Genomic DNA, 18,402 nt, shown 5'->3' with positions numbered 1-18,402 from the left:
ATTTTTCCCTCTTATAAGTTGGCCCAGTGCATGTGTCCATCTTATACGCCACGCGCCGTTGTCTTTAACTGCATCGAAGATTTGCTTCAAAACTTTTCTCTCGAATACTTGGAGCTTATTTTTGTCTTTTTCACTTATTGTCCAACGCATGATTTGGTCTCCAAATATAGTTGGCATATGCCAGCTTCGAGAGGTACTTACTATAAATATATACATAAGTACCAGATTGTTCAATAAGTTTTGCGGTTTGATAAGAGAAACACAATTTTACGGTTTGAGATACTCTTTATTATTCAGTAACAGTCTCCTTAATCATCAATACACTTCTCCCAACGAGACTTCATTTTATGAACTTCATGCCTGAAGTGAGGAAAGGCAATCGGAAGGGCTGCACAATACGCCTCCACAGCGCTGTTGTGACCTCATCATTTGATGAGAAACGCTTTCCACGCATGCATTTGTTAGGTCTGGAAACAGATGGAAGTCACTAGGTACCAAATCTGGTGAATACGGTGAATGCTCCAACAATTCGAAGTTTAATTCATGGGTTTAAGGGATGGTCAAATTGCTCTTGTGACACGGTGCATTGTCCTGATGTAAAAGATTTTTTTTTACCAACTGGTCTAAAAGGTTAAAATAATATTCAGACTTTACCGGCTTCGCCAGTTTGCAAGTAATTCACAAACAAAATTCTGCATTTTCGCATCTCAAAAAACGAATGCTAACACCTTCTTGGTCGATTTTTGAACACGAACTCGTTTCGGAGCCATAGAACCAGGTTCACACCACTCTTTAGCCGCTTGTTTTGATTTTGGATCATGGTGATAGACTACACACAACCACAGCGATGAATCGACAAAATCTACTTTATCCTTTCTAAATGTTGCTGAGAAGGTCGCATTCGAATGTATTCGAATGGAACAATTGTTAGCGAATGCGGCACCCATTGTGCAAACATCTTTCTGAAATCCAATACTTCAGTCAAAATATTGCTTACACTGCCCAATGAGAAGCCTAGGCTGCCTTCTGCTTCTAATAAATCTCTTTCAGTCACTCGATGATTTTCCCGTATATTTTCTATGATTTCTGTTGTTATGCTATTTTTGAACGTCCTGGACGTGAATCGCCTTCAAGACATGTACGACCACGTTTAAATTCAGGAAACCATCTTTCTACTGTACTAATTGATGGCGGCAAGTTCTTACACACTTTCAACATTCGTTCATAAACCTTCGAAAAATAAAAATTTAATCACTGGGCAAAACTTGATTTTTTTCCATGGCATAAAAAACTGTGACACGTCGGTAAAAAAATATCTATTGACAGATTGAAATGAAACTTCACATGCGTTCATATGAAGAGTGTGCCAACATAACAAAAAATGTAGGCTAGTAGAACCTAGTATATACCATATACAGGGTCCGACACTCGAAGTGTAACCAATTCAAAATTAAATAAATTTAGTTTGGAAAATTACTTTTATTCAATTCAAAGCAAAAAATGTGTGAAAATAATACAAAATTAAGACCACCTTTTCCCTTGCCTATCGTCTTGAGACGGTTCAGAAACGAATCGTAAGCTGCCGGAATGTGACTTGCAGGTATTTTGGCCCACTCGCGGACAATGGACTTTTTCAGCGCCTCGAGACTGGTGAATCTTCTAGTTCGGACCTTGCTCTCTAAAGTAACCCAATGGTCCAAAGAAAATAATCCATCTGATTCGCGTCTGGTGAATTTCAGAGCCCTTGTGTGGACGTTATGAAGTTCGGAACGTTGTTTTTTTAGCCATTCTTGGTTCACTTGAGCTTTGTGAGACGGTGCCGAGTCCCGTTGAAACGTTCATGGTCTGCCACCGAAATGTTTGTCTGCCCACGGCTTCAAAGCAATCTCCAGAATACTTTCCCGAAAACATTGCGCATTTACCTTGACGTCAGGCTCGATAAAAACAATGGAAGAGCGCCCATCTGCGGTGACAGCGGCCCAAACCATTAACTGTGACGGGTGCTGCCTCCTGGTGGCCAATCGGTGACTCTAATTCTCGTATGAACGGTCGATCAAATAAACTCTCTCGTCTTGGGAGTTTACGAATTGCTCATTTTGAAAATTTTTTCGTTAGAAAACACAATGTTTGGAACACGGAAATTGCCCACTTTCGGCCGAGCGTAGCAACTCATTCGCTCTCTCAAGTCTGACGTGTTGCTGCTTTGGTGTGAGATCATGCGCCTTTTGGATCTTGTAAGGCTTGACTTTGAGATCGGTTTTCAGTGTGCGACGGATCCTACAGTCAGATATTTTCAGTTCTTTCGCCATTTGATTAACACTTCGTCGGGGATTTCGCTCAAGTCGCTTCTACACTTTTTGAACCATTTCTTTTGATGACCACCTCCATGACGTTTCGCGATGCTACCAGTATCATTGTAACGGGTAATGGTGCGATAAACAAAAAATTTACTTTAAGGTGCTCAAAGATTGTTCAAGAATGTAAGAAGAAGCTTAATTCTGTCGCAAGACAAAACAGGCTTGTACTTATATGGGTTCCAGGACACTCTGGTGCTCAAGGAAACGAAATTGCAGATGAATTGGCCAACCGTGGATCAGCGGTTCCCCCACAAGGGCCAGAGCCAATAATCGGAATCAGTTCCGCGGGAATCATGAATTGGATCAGCGGTTATGTATGCAATCTACATAAAGAATGATGGTCCGGTCTAGAACGCTGCAGATCTGCAAAGTGTTTTGTGACAAGTTCGAACAGAAAACTGTCAAACTTTCTACTAAAACTTGGTAGGAAAGACGTTCGGTTGATGATCGGTATTATTGCAGGACACAATCCATGGGGTCAGCATATGACCACTATTGGAATCATTGCGGACCCAATGTGCCTGTCGTGCTTGGAGGAGCCGGATTGCACTGAGCACTTTCTCTGTGAGTGTCCTGTCATGGCTACGAGTTTTGGGTTCCGATGTCGTGAGATTGAGTAATATTCGTTCTCTAAAACTGGAGGATATTTACAGATTTTCCAAAGAATCTGGACAATTCTCACAGGACTAACTATCTCTATTTCTTTCTCTGATACTTTTCTCCTTCCCTCCTTGACTATCTATCCTCTTTTCAGAGCTCTAAATATTATGAGCGTTTTAGCCTGTGTGTTTTAGGTGTCACCAAATCTGCTGGTGCTCCTTGACTCGACCTTTTCAAGTTTCAAGGTGCTCGAGCTCACGAACAATCGCTGGTTGTGATTTTCGTTTTACATTTGAAATCTGTTTACGTTTGAAATCCATTACTGATTTTCTTATTTCGTGTTTCCTCTCGGCAAAATGCTTTCGCGCGCTTTTAAACAATACTCTGGACTGTCATTTGGTCAACTAACAGACAGCTGATGCCCGTCCATGAGCTGCCCGAGCGGTCTGAAGTTGGTTACACTTCGAGTGCCGGACCCTGTATATGCATATGACCTCGTGCAATGGCGTTATTCTTAAATTCTTCTTTCTTCAAGGCGAAGAAATTACAAGAAATGGCGCAACCGCTTAATTGGCGGTCGTTAGGACATACTTTCAGCGCTCCGTTTGCAAAGAGCAAAAAACGTGTGTTGAGAACACGTTCACAACTACATTGCTAGCTATACAATACATATTTTCCTCGCCGATTTCGCTTACCGCTTGTGCTGCGCAAGAAAATGAAAGTGGAAAAGCAGAAATCATTAATACAATTTATCTCGCTTCACTGCTTTTCCTCCACCACACCTCGGTTCTGTCCGTTCGTTCGTTCACTCGTTCATTTGCGAATGTTTTCCGAGTGTATCGTACAGCTTTAATTTAGTTGGCATCAGCGAAAAGTTCGCTATTTTCCGTAATGCTCCAGTTGATGTGTCAGAAGTTGAGCTCAGCTGCTAAATCAGTTTATCCTATTTGCATAAACACTACGGTAATTATTATTTAATTATGTGCATGCGCTCTTTTGGCTTTTAGCTGTAACTGGCAGTGGACTGGGGTTTTTCGTGTTCCTCTTAAATTTAATAAACGACACATTTCCACTGTAAACGAGGCGCATTCATTATTTTCATTTGTTCATTCATCATTGAACCCGCCTTGACTATATGGTAAACAACAGCTGCCATGACATTTTGGTGTTCGCTTCGCTTGCTTTGACATTTGCTTTGTTGGCATTTCTGACAAACTAACTTTGTATGCTCACTGGCTGGTTTGGTAAACATCTGATTCAAGTTCATATTCAGTTTGTGATTTCACGCTTGCAAAAAGGGAATATTTTGATATGAGTGCAAATTTCGTGCTCCCTTCTGAGAAATTTACTGCTACAATATTATTGTGTTTCCAATGAATTGCCGAGTTTGTGATACTCCCTTTTACGTAAATATAAACGGCAGATGAAGCTTACACGCTGAGGTTCTAAGGAAAGGTGGTTACCCTAACAGCAATAGCTCTAGCAAAATTAGACAAATTTTGCCTCTTTGTATACATTTTTTCAAAGCACTGGCTATTTGTCATACAGTTTCTCCTCACTCTCACTCACTCAAAGCACGCATGTGTTTTGAAAAAGGATATATCGAGTAGCGTTTGAATAGGAAGTTGGAATACGTACATATGTACAGGGTGCGTACGGTATTTGAGGACAACTTGAGCGTAAAACTAATTAGCTTTTATTGTGAACCGAAATTTGTACAAATATTATACTCGTATATGGAGTTTTCCAAACAGAGGTGTTATTTTGATATTCAAACAAAAATTTATTTCATTATAAAGGGGAAGGTATGCCGTTAATAGTGGAAAATAACATCAGGCAAATGACTACCGCGACCACGCTTAAAGGACAAAATCCTTTTCATGAAATTTTCCATAACCGAATTGCAAAGTGGCTGCCCTATGTCCTCGATAGCTTCACGAACTCCATCTTTGAGGTCTTGAATCGACCCTGGGCTGTTGGTGTAGACCTTTTCTTTCACGTGGCCCCAAAGAAAAAAGTCACAAGGAGTTAAATCACAAGACCTCAAGGGCCAATTGTGATCACCTCTTCGAGAGATAACACCGTCCGGAAACTTTTCCCGTAAAAGATCAATGGTTTCGTTGCTTGTGTGGCACGTAGCTCCGTCTTGTTGAAAATAAACGTTGTCCAGATCAATACCATCCAATTCCGGCCATAAAAAATCGTTAATCATCTCTCGGTAGCGCAAGCCATTCACCACTAACACATATTATTGGAAAACCCTTTATCTATAAAATCATTGAAAAACATTTCAATTAGCTGCAAAACCCTTCGCGATCCGGGTCCGGAAATGATTGCATGCCCGTATCAAATGCTCCTTATTCAGATACTCATATTGACCATAACGGTATAAAATGCAGCCTTCAAAGAACAAAATGTGTTATGAGGATGCTTATTGGTTTTACTTAGCCAGGCGATGAAGGTTTGGAAAATTAGGCGGCCATAAATTCGGTGTGACGTAGGTAGGTTGGTGAAGATCCATCTTGATACCATTATGAGACCTCGAACAGGCAGATATCTACAGCCAGAGCTGTTGATATAATGGAGAAGATTGGTGGGATATTGGTTGGCGCACTGTCCCAGGCTGTTGATGAAAGGAGCACCCAGTGACCTTAATCGTCTAGCTGGCAAACTCAGACATTTACAGAGAAAGTGCTCAACAGTCTCCTTCCCTGGACAGCTTCTGTAATGGCGGTTAAATGGTAACCCTAGCATTTTCGCGCGTGTGCCGATCGTCCAATGACCGATAACCACAGCTACGAGTTTGGAAATAGAATGGCGAGGGGTCCCTCGGACTTTCTGGGGCCTTCGTATATTGTATTGGGGCCAAAGGGTTTGCGAAATAGCACATGAAGAAATGGAGCTCCATCTTTTCTGCGCTTTCCAGAGAAATAATTGGTTCAGTTCCCCTTTATCAACTGTCGGTGGGATGCTGATGACCGGGTAGGAGATCTCTGAGGCAAATTCAGTTGGCTTCTTTCTGGCAAGTTCATCAACAATTTCATTGCCCTCTATGTTCCTATGTCCTGGAACCCAGATCAGAAAAATGTTACCTACAGGCCCAAGAGATTTGATCTCCTCCTTACAGGAGCTCACAAATTTCGTTCTGCGCCATGGCGTCGTTAGAGCATTGATCGGGGCTTGACTATCGGAGAAAATGTTAATATCTCCCTCGCTCCCACGTTTCCTAAGCAATTTGCATGCCTACAAGACCTCAAAGACGTCTGCTTGAAAAACACTAGCAGTTTTCGACAGTTTAAAGGCGATAGATAAATTGGCTCGTTTCGGGAAAACCCCTACTCCTTCTCCTGATTCCATCTTGGAACTGTCAGTGAAGACAATCCTGCCTATTTGGAAAGATTGCCCTAGCACAACCCTCAAACTCTAGTTTGCGAATAAAGAGATCTGTTCGAAGTTCGAAGAAATACGGTGTTAATTGCCCGAAAATGCTACCATGCCCCTTGAGAGATTATCTCCAGGGGCCAACCTCTTCTAACCTGATTGCACTTTGAGCTGCGATGGAAATAACGTAAAAGTCGATGGGAAGTAAGTGTGAAACGTCATTTAGGACAGCACGGGGGCAAGTTTTACATGCTCCAGTGATGCCAATGCATGCAGTCCTTACTAGTGATATTATAGAGCTTCCCACCAAACCAGACATCCATTCGTTAAAATTGGCAAAACCACTGCGTTGTACATCCACAGCACCCCCTGTGACTTGAGTCCCCTTTTTTTTACCGAACATAGATTTGCAGGAGTAGAAGGCTATACTGACCCTCTTTACCCGATTTTCAGTGTGTAGCTTCCAATGGAGCTAAGAGTCAAGTATCACTCCAAGATGCCTAACGTGCGTGGAAGCGGTGTAACGTAGTCGTAGAAATTTTCAGCCATCCAATCATGTGTCGCCATCGCGTTGTGTGAAGGAACAGAATCTTGCTGGAAGATGCATGGGCTGTCACTGCGTACACTAACAATCCAGAGTTTCACTATTGCCTCTAGAGCGCCGATAAATACAGCAGATCTCACTCTCGAAGTCCGTAACGAAGTGCGGTGACTTGACAAGTCTTTTGCCGCTCACAACAGCTACAACCATAACAGTCGCTGCTAACTTCGTGTGGGTTAGTAGTAACCTACAAGCGAGCTTGGCAGGCTGAGAGAGACTGTAGACAGCTGGTTTGCCTGATGACGGGCCAATTTCTGTGAGCGAAGCACATGGAAAAGGTAGACATCTCAGACAGTGTACTCTGCCTAGCTTGTGAAGAGGAGAATGAGACGGCGGACCCCTTCCTGTGCGTCTGCCCCGCCTTCGCTCGAATCAGGCTTGAGGTCTTTAGCACTGATGTGTTAAAAAGCGATCACCTTGGCTCTTTGGCAACACAAGATCTACTCAGATTTCTTCAGAGGTCGAGTAGATTTAAAGTAAATTCAAAGGGAATCCGAGTGCAGTACAATGAATGGACTTTATTGTGTCTGAGTGCTGCGCTTGCTAGTTGTTCCGACAAAACAAAAAACGTCGTATGCACGACAACAGGAACCTCTGTTCGATTGGAACATAGCTATCTGTTAGTTCTGCGTCTGGTGTTTTGGCCTTGGCCAATTTTTTCGTCAGAAAAAATTATAACATATCAGGCTTTTCAGGGTGTTTAATTTTGTTAAGAAGGCATTTTTATCGGTAAAAAGGATGTTCTTGACTTTTTTAATATTTTTCGGAGTACTGACCTCAATGGACGGTTACTGTGCTCAGCATCTTCGGTATTGGTACGACCAAGCTTTAAGTCTCTCATCCATCGTTGGATGGTTGAAAGTGAATGTGCAGTTGTGAGATAGTATTGATTTATAGAGATAGAAAGATTTTCCATCGGAAAACAATGTTCAACCAAAACTGAATTTCGATTTATTCCGTATTTCGTAAATACATAAAACACAAATTTTGTAAATAATAAAAAATTGGCTGCAATTCTATTTCTAACTACCGACTGCAAGCACAAGGAAGAAAAAGGCCAGTAACGCACTATATGCCTGTAAAAGAATGCTGGGAGTTACATGAGGTCTATCTCCTCCAATAATGTGTTGGTGCTGCTCAGCTGTAGTAAAGCCAATATTACTCTCTGGTGTCCTAGTGTGTTGGACTGCATTGAGGAACACACAAAATATCTATGGAAAGTATTCAACGTCTTGGAGCATTTTGCACTTGAAATAACACTCAACCTACCACCGATTGACATTGCAGTAGAAGGTCTAGCAGCTAGATCTGCCGCAAGACTTAACGCAAGGAGTGAATTTACCTGTAAAATATTCGGACATAGCCCAAATACAATTGGGTCAAGAGATTCCGAATAACAATAGAAGAAGAGGGGTGGAAAAGAGGTATGAAACCTAGTCCCAATACGCTTAATAAATTTACTAACGGCTCCAAAGTGATGAACGGAAAAGGTGCAGGGATTTATTGCGCAGAGCTGGATATCAGGCGGCCAATTAAGCTTCTTGACCATTGCAGTCATTTTCAAACAGAAGTCTTTGCGGTAGGAAAGGCTGCAGAAATAGCACTAGCAAGGACATCGAGCAACTCCAACTTAAATATATACGTTGACAGTCAAGTGGCAATAAAGGCAATAAACTCATATGAAATTTCATCTAAAAACGTTCTTAGGATCAGGGAAGCCATAGAGAGACTAGCCGCAGACAGACGGCTACACAGCTATTGGGTACCCGGACATGAAAACACGCATAGATAGGAGGTGGAATAGTCTAGCCACTTGCAAAACCGCGAAAATCATGTACACAGAATGTAGACAAATTCGCCAGATTCTTACTAGCCCTGTTCAGAAAAGAAAGCAGAACTATCGTAGGTATACTGGCAGGCCACAATTTGTTAGCGGCACACGCATACAAGATGGGAATTGCAAACAATTATAGCTGCAGACTTTGTATTAAACTAGAAGGGAGGGAAACTCTTGAACACCTTCTATGTTCTTGCTCTGCATTAGTTCGAACCCGAATGAAATGTTTAGGAGCTCTACAATATGAGAGGTTAGAATGCCTCTCGGTGTTAGAGCTTCTGAGTTTACTTAGATTCGCAAAAGACGCAGACTTATTACAAGAAGCCTACTACAAGGACGCATAAGGGTCAAGCTCCATCTGGTACCACTAAGGACTAATAGGTCTATGTGATGGCTTTTAGCCAGCCAGGTCAATCTCACCTAACCTAATTAATGCAATGTCATTAAATTTGGAATGCTGACTTTTGGAGGATTGTTTGTAACAAAAAAATGCACGAAATTTAATCTTAGTGCCGAGAGCGACTCGAGCTTGCAGCGCGACACCACAAGTCGGCCCATCTCACGTTCATTGTGCAAGATTTTTTTAATGGAGACAGGCATTCCAACATTACCGCACGGACTCTATGTATAGTCATTATATCAGCCTCTCTGGTCAAGGCTGATGAAGGGTTAACTTCGAAGAAATACGCAGAGTGTTTGAGTATTTTCGATCGTCGGAGAATTATTAGAATCGTTGTGTTGAGTTAGAGTGAAATACTAGTGCGAAGTCGGATATTTATCCGTATTCATTGCCGCCGGCCGAATGGGTTGGTGCGCGACTACCATTCGGAATTCACAGAGAGAACGTCGGTTCGAATCTCGGTGAAAACACCAAAATTAAGAAAAACATTTTTCTAATAGCGGTCGCCTCTCGGCAGGCAATGGCAAACTTACGAGTGTATTTCTGCCATGAAAAAGCTCCTCATAAAAATATCGGCTTGAAACTGTAGGTCCCTCCATTTGTGGAACAACATCAAGACGCACATCACAAATACGAGGAGGAGCTCGGCCAAACACCCAAAAAGGGTGTACGCGCCATTTATATATATATATAAGGTCAAAAAAGTTTTACATTGCATCGCGGTTTTTTCACTGTACATATAAACATTTTCGCAAACTACCACACGCATACGCACATACATGATCTACTCACACTCACCTGTACAAATGCGTATCCTTGTCCGCATAGACGTGGTATAACGGCTCCGTACTATCGTCCACATAACTCTCGCCCACCTTGAACACAAACAATGTGGGAAAGCAGACAATCGGAGAAACTATGAAGGAGAATATAATGGCTTCATTGCAATGTGACAAGAGGAAGGCTGCGAATCGTCCATGTGGATGCCTGAAAAATAAAGTTGGAAACAGTTTGCTAAAACAAAATAAAAAGAACAGCGAAAAGAAGCCAGAAGCGTGAAAAGCAGTATTGAAATAACAAAACCAATTCGTAATCCGAATGAAAAGGAAGAATTGTGTGAGGAGCAAATAATAAGTAACAGAACCAGAATCGAAAGGAAGGGGGAAGCAAATTTAAAATTTTGTTGTAATAAAATATTGCTAGCATTTTCAAAAACTTTTGGTGAGACGGACGTTTTTTTTTTCTAATTATAATCACATAATTTATGAGAGACATACAACTGGTTGATCAATCTAAATAAAGGAATATCGAGAGAAAAAAGGGTTTTTACTACATTATTTTATGGAAAAAAGGAACACTTAAAATAATATGATTTTTTTTTCAATTTCTAGTGTTCAAATGTTGAAAATAAATATTCAATAATTATTTACATTTTTCATTACTTATAAGGCCAACTTTACCTATAAAATATGCTATTAATTAAGAACAGATAGAAATCGGTAAAATACATATATACGAAAATTTCTTAGAAATCACTTTTTTAAATAGAAATTTTTTTTTTTTTTCAAAATAAGCCGATTTTTTTAAATAATTTAAAAAAAATTCACAAATTATAGCTTTATTTTTTTAACACTCATCCGGTCTCTGCCATAATATCAAAACATTCGAATTTTAATTAAATTTAAATAAAAAGGAATAGTTAGTTAAAGTCTGCATATTTACAGAAAACAATTCAAAATACATTGAAGAATAAATACAAAATGAAAAGTATATCTCTACAAGACAGCTGACTATCATATAAGCACTCGTAGTAAAGGGTGTTTTTTTTAGAGGTTAGGTTTTCAAGATGAAATAAAACGTATATAATTTAATGTTATGGCCAAGAATTTAGCTTAATTAAAAAAAATAATAAGATAAGGGTTTGCCATTATGTTTTAAAAATGATTTCGGGCAAGTGGCCGCCGCGGCTGGCTCGAATAAATTCCAGCCGAGAGGCCCAATTTTCGACCACTTTTTGCAGCAATTGGGGCTGTATGTCAGCAATAACGCGCCGAATATTCTCTTCCAAGACGTCAATCGTCTCGGGCTTATCTGCGTAGACAAGCGACTTCACATAGCCCCACAAGAAATAGTCCAGCAGTGTTATATCGCACGATCTTGGAGGCCACGCCACAGGTCCGCGGCGCGAGTTAATGCGCTCACCAAAAGTTTCCTTCAATAAATCGATTGTTGCGTTGGCTGTATGGCATGTAGCGCCGTCTTGTTGGAACCAAAGGTCGTCCACATCAACATCGTCCAATTCAGGCACGAAAAAGTCATTAATCATGGCTCTATAGCGCTCTCCATTGACTGTAACATTATGGCCGGCTTCATTTTTAAAGAAATATGGACCAATGATTCCCTCTGCCCATAGAGCACACCAAACAGTGACTTTTTGAGGATGTAACGGCGTCTCAGCAATGGCTTGTGGATTATGTTCACTCCAAATGCGACAATTTTACTTATTGACATACCCTTTTAACCAAAAGTGAGCTTCATCGCTGAACAAAAACCATTATTTTCGAACCGCGCGAACCGAACCATTATTTTCGTAATAAATTTGCACGATTTGCAAACGTTGTTCAGGTGTAAGTCTATTCATTATGAAATGGCAAACCAAACTGAGCATAAATCAAGTGACAGCTGTCAAAAAGACCATCTACGAAAAAAGTAGTGCCAACTTGAAAACCTAACCTCTAAAAAAACACCCTTTATTATCATCACTATCCTCATTAAACTACACATTTTCGTTATAGCCATGGGAAAGTTCTGATAGTTTCCCCTTGTCGGTGTGGCACATTCTATCTCTCTTTTAGCAATAGCAGTTTCTTATAACTGAGAAATATATCTACTATGCTCTAAAGGCAAGGCAACTAATCATTTTTATTCTTACAACGTAATAACTGCTGACAACTAAACTCCTCATTGTCGTCATCACAAACTTCTCAGTACTAATAATCGCACTTTTCATTTTTGTTATCAAAAAGTAATCAGCGCTGATGGGCCAAACTACTCATTTTCGTTATCAAAAAGTAATCAGCACTGATGGGCCAATCTACTCGTTTTCGTTATCAAAAAGCAATCATCACTGATGATAAAAACTCCTCATTTTCGTTAAAAAGTAATCAGCACTGATGACAAAAACTCCTCAACTCTCCATAAAATGTATATTTTTTTGTATTCATTAGAAAACTCTTACATATCAATTCGAAGTTTCATCCACGGATATTCGAACTTTCGATTTTTCAAATGTTAGCCAAGCATCTACTCATTTGGCTATGGCGACCATACAACCAACACAACAAAATCTCGCACTAGTATTTTTTCAGAGCAGCCACATTATAAGCATACAAATGAGTTGCCTTGCCGTTTAAAGTACAGTACATACACTTTTCCCTTCACACCGACAAGGGGAAAATAGTGTCAAATGAAATATTTGATTTCTCCAATAAAAAATGTTGTATATGCCATACTGATAATGCGCATTTATTAGAGATTAAAGACTAATAAAATTCTTGTAAAAGTGTTGTTGTGCTTCTTATTTTTCACAAATGTTGAGGAGAAACTTTTTTTGCATTTGAAAATAATGTGAAATTGACACAAGGAACTGGTGCGTGTTGAGTAACAAATATTCCCATTATGGTTCTAGAGATGCTTAACTGTAGCATTTTACTTAAAGAACCCTCGTACAAGCTTTGGATAATCCAAACAAATGTATCAAGGTGCGCCTAAAGAGACTACGTGATCGAATCGTAGATCCGAGGCGGCTACTGACTTTGTCAAGACGGCAATAATTAACGGTCTGCAAGGAATTTTTTCTCAAAGAAGTGAGTGCAAAATGGAAGCACCAACGAATGTGGCCATGAAACAATTGCGGGAAGCAATGATGCGGTTCAGAAGAGATGCATCCAGTATTGGTAGAGCGCAACTGTAAAAGCTCACGTTATTATCGGCAGACACGCGAAATGTTTTACGAAATCCCACAACAATTTTTATAGCAGCTGCAAAGACAAAAAACAGCTAGATATATGCCATAGGGCCAGAGAACGGAAATACAATTTAGTTCCTTTCGTTCCTGAGCCTTCTATATAAATTTACGTTCTCTGATAGGGCCACAACTGGGCGTCCGGTGGCAAAATTAGGAATTAAAAGCTAAATTAAAAACGAATTACTAATCATAAATCTTTATTATTTCCTGAAAATGTTGACCGTTACGTTGGATACACTCTTCGAAACTAGTATCCTTACACCGCGCCACTCGCTGGCGAAGTGATGTGTGGAGGCCATTAACCTTGGGAACGATGTTTACTTTTAGTGCTGAGACGGTAGCTGTGTTATTTTCATATACCCTTCTTTTGAGTTTTACGCAAATTGTAATTGAATGCACAACATTTTTTTATATGATGAAAAAATAATAAGAAAATTTACGAGTATTTCAAGCATTTAAACTTGCAATTTGTTATTCTAAAATTTAATGGGCTATAAAACTACGTACCCAAATTTTGTTTAAAAATTCTTAATGAAAAGTTTGAAATTTTGAGGAAAATGTGTCGATTTTTATAAATCTTGTAATAATAAAAAAAATATGTAAAAAATAACATAAATATGTAATAAATAGTTTTTACATTTATATAAAAAAACCAAATATATAATATTTTTTATATTTATATAAAAAAAAAATTGAAATTAAAAAATTAATAAATAATCGAGATATGTGATGATCTTACAATTTTGCAACGGACTATATAAATTTTTACTCGAAGTTTCCAGAGCTTGGTTAGGTTAGGTTTGGCAGCCGCATCGCACATAGGGACAGCGATGCCACTTAGACCACGAAATGGGGCCGTTGTGAGCCGCAGAGGCTGGGCTACATTTCCCCTTCCAGATTGAACCATTCAGAGTTTTGGACAAAGCGTGAAAGGTTGTTGATATCTAAAGGGTAAAGAACATCCATATAGATTAAGAAGTAGGATATTAAATATCGGCTCCTGCTTCTGGCTAGAGCCGGGCACGTGCAAAAAAGTTGTTGATTCGTTTCCAACTCCTCCTCATTCCTATAGCTACGACTGAAATCATGCATGTAGACGCCTAATCTCCTTGCGCGATTTCTTATGAGACAATGCCCTGTGAGTGCCCCTACTAAGGTCCTAATTTGACGTCTACTCCATTTAATAATATCTTTTGGATAGACGTAAATTTAACCTTGGCCGAGTTTGTTTAGCAGTTTCACAGGTATTGGCACTAATCCAACTTTGATTTACAGAACTGATTAGTGCGTCCTTAATAAGAAGCTTACAGATTGCGAGAGGTACCCCCATAAATTACTTACTATGTGTTGAGCACACAGGTAACTTCTCTTGCAAGTTTGTCACTCTATAGTTCCCTGGTATATTGTTCGGCGACAATGTAAGACACTCCTTGATGTTATTTGGAATGCATTCAGAGCCCGTAGTGCAACTTGGCTGTCTGATAGAAAGCAGATTTCTGTCGATGATATTCTGTTTATCTCTAACCATTTTAAGACTTCCGCTAGTTTAAAGGTTTCATGGATAAAAAGCTCTTCGCAATATAACCCTGATCCTACACCGGTTCTCATTTTAGATCCATCGTGTAGATCTTAACGGGTGTATGGGGTGATGGATCTGCTTCAAGCAGTTCCAGTCTACAACTGCGTAGAGAGTAAACCGTGAGAGAACTCCGACTTGCGTTGTACTCACCAATTTCCTGAGCTAAATCGACCTTACAACTGTTAGTGTGAAGGCGACAAAAGTTAACCACGCACTTATGGGCATGCTACCGAACATAGGAGAACCATAGGACGCCAAGAGAAAAATGCTTTCCACTGTGATAGACCCCATAATGCTGTACGCCTCTCCAATCTGGGATGGAGCAAAAAAGTGTCATTTTAAAGAAGTGCTGCAGGTCAGTAGAACAAGTGAGGACCGCATGTGCCTATAGAATGGTGTCGAATGATGCAATCTGCGTCTTAGCTAGCAAAATGCTTATAAATATCGGGGCAAACTTACAGAAGAGGTTGTACTGCTCGCAAGGTACAAAGCCGACAGAGGAACTCAAGCAAGCAGAACGTTCTACCGCGATAGCTGACTGGCAATCAAAATGGGACCAGTTATCAAAAGGCCGATGGGAGCATAGGTTGATCCCACGGAGTAACGAGTGGATCTGTCGAAAACACCGAGACATTATTTCTTTCTAACGCAGCTATTAAGTGGACACGGATGCTGCTTGGGTATCACAGGTGCTATGAGTACGGCATCTGGTGATGCCTTTGATGCCATTCTGAACTTGCAACCTCTAGATCTTCAAATTCGAAAGGAAGAAATGAAGGCGGTGTACAGGGAAATGAAGTTAGCACTGGCCACTGTCAGATATACCACCAGTTGTCGGAGCGGTGCACATTGTTCTCGATGCCGGTAGACAATCGGGTCGCTGTCGTTAGCTTCGGTAGGAAGTATGATGTTTTGATCCTAGATAGAGATCAATGGTTAAGTCCAGAGAACCTATTAACGGGATAACAACACATTTTCTACACCGACGGATCCAAAACCAGTGATGGAAGCGGATCTGGATGGTACGCAGTACTCTATGCCATAGGACAGATGGCCACGGTATTCCTTACGGAGGTCTATGCCATCTTGAATGTGGCGTACTGGCTAATTGAGAAAAAGTGGCGGGGCAACAGTATTGGAATTTGTAGTGACAGCCAAGCTGCACTGAAAGCGCTTGCTAACCCACGCTGCTCTTCCAAGTTAGTCGGTGAATGTAAAACTAAACTGAACAGTGTTGCTTAACACAACAAAGTTAGTCTTATTTGGGTGCCTAGACATTGTGGTATTACAGGGAAGGAGTTGACTGATAAACTGGCTAATGGAAGCTCTGCAAGCATACCACTAGACCCTCAACCCTTTCTACGTGTCGATTTCGCACCGATTCAACTATAGTTTGACGACTTCATGAGGTCTGCTTTGTGAAAGAACCAAACAGGAAAACAGCGACCTTTCTCCTAAAACTCAGCAGAAAGGACCTGAGAGTACTGGTGGGTGTAATCACAGGGCACAACATCTGTGGGGTCGTAGACAGCCCGATATGCCTATTCTGTCTTGAGAATGACGACACTGCAGAGCGTTTTCTCTGTACCTGTCCTGCATTTTCCAGAATCAGACTTAGGATATTGGGTTGCGATATATTGAGTATGGATAAAGTTCATACTCTTCCTCTTCCGGATGTATTAAGATTCATCAATGAATCCAAGAGATTTGTGGAAGAGTGATCTTAAACTAATTTATCCGTCTTACTACCCACTTTTAATTTTATCTATTTCTCCATTCTTTCTACTGAAATCTATCCGGGTGTAATATAGGATAATGGTCTACTGACTGAGTGCTCGAACTTGTCCAACCCCCCACAAATCTAATCTAATCTAATCTGATGGACACGGATGCTTCCAAAAATATCTGCATCGTCTAGACTTGGCTGGTAGTCCTTATTGCGTTCGTGAAGGAACGCGATGACCTAGCGAGAACAACTGGTATGTTTCTGACGCCCAAGAACCTAATTCCACAAATGCTTAAGACGAATGAAAAATGGAGGGCGGTACACGCTTTTGCAACACGTATTATCGTGGAATTTCGCAACATTGACTGGAGGCGTAGGAATGATGCGAGACGAATGCGGCAGCAACCAAAATTGTCGCATTGATAAAATACAGCAAGACGAATATAACTGACGATTGAGCTTATTGTTAACGACGGCCTCCAGACGTAATTACTAAAACGGTATCCATGTAGGATGAATCGTCGGACTTGAGATGTTTTGCTCCAGTGGCGTTAAAGTTCCACACTGACTAGATTACTTTTACACCTCGTAAAAAAAATAAAAAAAAATCGACCTTCAATTTAAGGGGGGAGCCTGGTTTATGAGGTCTAAAAATTGCATCTCTTTGCGATTTTTTTTTTAAGGAAAAAATTAATTTAGCACTGCAAAGTTTTTTCTATCTTTCAATGAACATTTAAAAAGTATAAAAAATTTTTGTACTGGTTAAAATAAGTTGAAAAAAATGTTTACCATAGAAACTAGTAGAGTGCTGCAACGCTGGAGTTTCCAACTGGCGTACAAGATACAGCTCGTAATTATTATCTAAAGCAAAAAATTCAAATGGATTTCTAATTATCATGATTTTTTATTCTAGATGAACTAAGAAAACTGAGAGAAATTCCAAAATTTCAACTTTTTGGAGGTTTTAAAGAAAAAAATGCCTTTCTATAAAAAAAAAAATTCACTTCAACTTGGTATAAAAATCTTGAAAATTTTTTTTTTATCTAATTTGTTAGTTGAAATAGAAGAGAATTTAATATTGAAGGGAACAAGCTATGATTCATTTCAAAAGGTTCATTAGTTTTTTTTCGTTCATGTAGGCCAATTCAAAGAAATCATAAAAATGGAAAGTCGAGAAAAGAAGATAAAGTTTGTACTATAGCTGTCCGGTCACAGCGTAACTACCTAACGCTCGCCTACCTTTGGCTTTGTATCTACGGAAATATTGAGAATTAGGCTCTGTAACTTTGTGTGAATATTCTGAAATATATTAGGAATCGCTTAAAACGAAAAAAAAGTTCATTTTTCTGACCTTATAAACCAGGCTCCCCCCTTAAAGCAGTCTTACTGTAACTCCGGAAAAACGGCATCTGGAAATATTTTTCTTCCGATCTGAATAGAATTTATCATATTTTTTATTTATTTATGAGACAGATACGAAATTTTTTGAATACACTGTGTGACAAAAAAAAAAAAAATTAAATATAATATACTTTTATGGAGACCTAGCACAACTTGTGGCTATAGAAAAACTAAAAAAAATGGTATAGGAGAAATTTCCAATACACCCCCAAAATCTCATTTTATGGCCATAAAACCGTTTTTCAGTAGGTTGATGTGAAGAATAACTCCTAACTTCGCCAATTTCCATCCGATTTCGAATTTGCTTTTTTAGTTCGAAAGAACAAAAACAAGCCTTTTTGACAGTGTGTTGACAATTTTTCTGAAATGACAACTGGCGAGACTGTAGACGGAAGTATTTGGAATTTTTTTTATTTTTTCTCTATTTTTTCAACTTTGACATAATTTTTACGATATTATCCGATATTGAGGATTCTTTTTAGTACCCTACTGT

At 39.8% G+C, this 18,402-nt stretch overlaps 1 protein-coding gene across 1 annotated transcript in view; it reads right to left on the bottom strand.

Moving 5' to 3' along the window:
• The window catches only part of LOC129245090 (G-protein coupled receptor dmsr-1), a 51,187-nt gene that overhangs the window by 9,706 nt on the left and 23,079 nt on the right, over positions 1-18,402 (bottom strand). The window contains exon 4 of the mRNA XM_054883072.1: positions 9,975-10,163. Coding sequence (XP_054739047.1) covers positions 9,975-10,163 — 189 coding nt within the window. The remainder of the gene's footprint in view (positions 1-9,974; positions 10,164-18,402) is intronic.

This window comes from Anastrepha obliqua, chromosome 4 (assembly GCF_027943255.1).
Source record: "Anastrepha obliqua isolate idAnaObli1 chromosome 4, idAnaObli1_1.0, whole genome shotgun sequence".
In the NCBI taxonomy this organism is placed as follows: Eukaryota; Metazoa; Arthropoda; class Insecta; order Diptera; family Tephritidae; genus Anastrepha; species Anastrepha obliqua.
This window is presented reverse-complemented; position numbering and strand designations above follow the sequence as displayed.